The 3278-nt window shown below is 47.2% G+C and overlaps 1 protein-coding gene across 1 annotated transcript in view; it reads left to right on the top strand.

Moving 5' to 3' along the window:
• Positions 1-2495, top strand: part of PRKCH (protein kinase C, eta) — a 91194-nt gene extending 88699 nt beyond the window's left edge. The window contains 2 exon segments of the mRNA XM_010023440.1: positions 1-51; positions 1491-2495. The exon segment at positions 1-51 is cut by the window's left edge and continues 18 nt beyond it. Coding sequence (XP_010021742.1) covers positions 1-51; positions 1491-1637 — 198 coding nt within the window. The 3' untranslated portion in view covers positions 1638-2495.
• Positions 2496-3278: the final 783 nt, after the last annotated feature.

Genomic DNA, 3278 nt, shown 5'->3' with positions numbered 1-3278 from the left:
TGGGCCCTGCTAAACCAGCGCCAGATGGAGCCACCGTTCAGGCCCCGAATTGTACGTGAGGAGGAGGGGTGGGGGAAAGGATCCCTGTTTGGTTTTTTCTCTTCTGGGGCCTGTAAGCAGGTTTGTTCCCCTCAGACAGGAAAGGAGGTAAAGGGAGGACAACTTTGACACAAAAGCCCTGGCCCAGGAGCCAGGAGGTGAGGTCTTGGCTTGGCTGCTTGTTGGCCACCTGGTGTTGTACAGGTTGCATTTCCACTCCATGCTGGATTTTCAAAGGCAACTCAGCCAAAAGATGCAGGTTTGTAAAAGCAACTGCAGCAGGTTAGGCACCTAACTACCCTTTGCCTTGCCCCAGACATAAGGCAGAGTAAGTAATCCTCATCCTGCACACTCCACCTACCCCTTCACAATTAGGCTGTCTCTCCATTGGCTGTCTCTGTCTGTACAGCACCCAGCACAGTGTTCCCTGCTCAGGCCACTGTCAGTGGAGCGGGTCAAATGGTAGACAGGCTGCAGAGGATGCAGTGGTGCCACACAACCGTAAGGATGCTGTGTGGTAGAAGGTGCTGCTCTCCATGGAGAGCCTTTCCAAGGTTGTCTCTGTGGTTTCCATGCCTTTGAAAGTGTTGCCCAGTGTGGCTGTGTCTCATGCTGTAGTCACTCTGCAAGCTCTTAGTGGCAATGGTCGACCCAGTCCTGTTCCTCAAAGATCACAAAGTGCAGGATCATGCACTTGGGTGAGGTATGACAGCTCAAGGTCAGGCTCTTGGTTTGGTTTGTGACCTGAACCAAAGGCTAAAGGAGCCTCCTCAGTCCGCTTTGAGCGGACATGATCTGGAAACATTAGACTTTGATATCTATAAAATACCTTGTTCTGGATGCAGGAAAAACACATGCCTTGTCAAAGTGTGCCACAAACCCAGTTTGTGTGTGTGCATTGTAAACAGTCCCACTTTGTGGCATACAGCAAGGAATCCAGCACCTGGAGGCAAGCCATTTGCCTTCCCATGGCCCAGTAATTCATTATTGTGCAAGTTTAATGGCTCTCACTCACAGGCGTGTACACCCACCCTCCCCCCCCAACCCAGCTACAGACACTCTGCAGATAAGGAGGGACTGTGTGGAGTCAGCTAATGTGAAACAGGGCTGATAAGTGCTTCGAATGGTTCGGTCTGTGCTGCCACTTGAGGAAAGGAATGGATTTATGTGCCCTGTCCTGCTGTGTCTGGGCAGGCAACCCACCAGAAGTGGTGTCAGTTAAATCAGAGAGGGGTTTCCCTGCCAGAAGCCTGCAGAGGCTCCAGAAGGTTTGCACTGTAAGAGGTTCTGTGGCACTCAGCTGCTCCCAGTCCAACCCCAGAAAGAGCTCTCAGTAAGCTCAGACTTGGTTATGCAATCAAGACTAGACTAAAGATGCAGAGTGAGGATCGAGCATACATACATCATACATACTTTTGACATCTCTTTCCTTTGTCTTTTCTGTTTGACAGAAATCCAAAGATGACGTGAGCAACTTTGATCCAGATTTTATAAAGGAGGAGCCCATTCTCACTCCCATTGAAGAAGGAGTTCTTCCAATGATAAACCAAGATGAATTTAGAAACTTTTCATTCACAAGCCCAGAACTGCAGCAATAGCTACAGCTCTGGGAAGGGGCTGCCGAGAGGACTGGGGGGAAATGAAATGAAAACTAAGTTTATGAGAAATTCCATTTTCAAGGAGTAACAGTGCACTGACTTTACACAATACAGCAGCACCACTGTCAGCGTTACCGTAATGTGAAATTGAAACCTTCCTGTGTTTGTGGGATTTATGCAGCTCTTGGATCAAATATTGACAGGGGTGGAACAAACATGGTATTGTAAATAGCTGATGCAGACAGAGAACTGAATGCTGAGCTAGTTGGCTCAGCCTGAATGTCACTGTTTGCAGTGGATTCAAGGATCGGCATGAGCATGAAACAAGTGTCTTGCAGCTCTGAGCCAAACAGACTTACTACAATTCTGATTGTTTGCAAGACTATTTTGAGGCATCCCAGCACTGTCCAGCATTTTGGAGCCTTGATCCAGCATCCCATGGCCTGACTGAACCGGGTGTTCCTACTGACATTACCTGTTTCTGCAGTATTTATTTCTTTCTGAAGGACAAATGGCTCTCTTTGCCACTGTTTGGGTTTTCCATGTGAAATATTTCATTGTACTGACTAGCAGAAGGAAAAAAACAAATGCCCTGTGCCCCACACAGATTCTTCCAAATCAAAGGGAAGTCATGTGCTTGTAGTTTTACCGTTCGTGCGATATGAAAAGTTTTAGTGTTTGCATTCTGTGAAGTGCCTTTTTACATCATGCATCTGCAATGCTCCTTTCTTTGCCTCCCAGCTGTTTTCAACTATAACGTAACTTGTAAAACCTTATTGTTTATTTAGGCCAATTCTATTTAATTATGCTATACAGAGCCCCTTTTGTGGGTTTTGTGCCTCATTAAAGTTTTGATCCAAAGTGGTAGCACTTAAATTATTCGTAGCATTATTGTAATGGGAGCCACAGAGATGGCAAACTGCTTGAAAGCAGAGTTGTTGACCAGCAGGTAACACAAAAGGACAACGTTCTCCCATGAGAACGATAAACGTTATCTAAGAAAAAGGGTGACTTGGTTTGGATTTAAGGGCTTATTACTCACAGGGCACTTCTTATCAGTTGCAGCCTCAAGCCTCTGCCACAGGCAGACTGAGACACTTTTCCCACGTGGTTTGTAGAAACCAGACACTCCGGGAGATGGTTCTGTGCTCTCCCTGCTCTTCCGGAAGTTCGATGATTTTTCTTGGTGCAAAGGTGAGCTCCTTGGCTCACCTTTGCACTCCTTGCTGGGCTTGCAGCTGTATGTCAGGATCATAGCCTCTTCCTTGGGCAGATACAAATTACTGGAGAAGGAGGAGGATTTCTAACCTCTTGCAAAACTGATCATGGTTGTATAGGGCCAGTCACATGCTTTAACTTGCAAGAAAGGCGAGGTGCAGCAGAGAGGGACACCTTCCACACACACCTTGCACCACTGCAACTGTGGAGGTGACATAGGGGAGCAGAAGCCTTTGTCAAGGACACACAGGTACAACCCCCATTGCAGCACAAACCCACCAGTATGTACGTGCTCACCTGCTGTGAGATCAAGTTAGAAATAAGAAATCAAGGCTGAGATCTGCATAAGAAGTGTTACGCCTTCCCACCAAGCCCTCTCTACTTGACTGAGTCCCTTTTACTTCCTGCCTTAAACCACCTGCT

This window comes from Nestor notabilis, unplaced genomic scaffold (genome assembly GCF_000696875.1).
Source record: "Nestor notabilis isolate BGI_N333 unplaced genomic scaffold, ASM69687v1 scaffold711, whole genome shotgun sequence".
NCBI lineage: Eukaryota > Metazoa > Chordata > Aves > Psittaciformes > Psittacidae > Nestor > Nestor notabilis.
The sequence above is the reverse complement of the archived record's forward strand: the minus strand, read 5'-3'. Positions and strand labels throughout refer to the sequence as shown.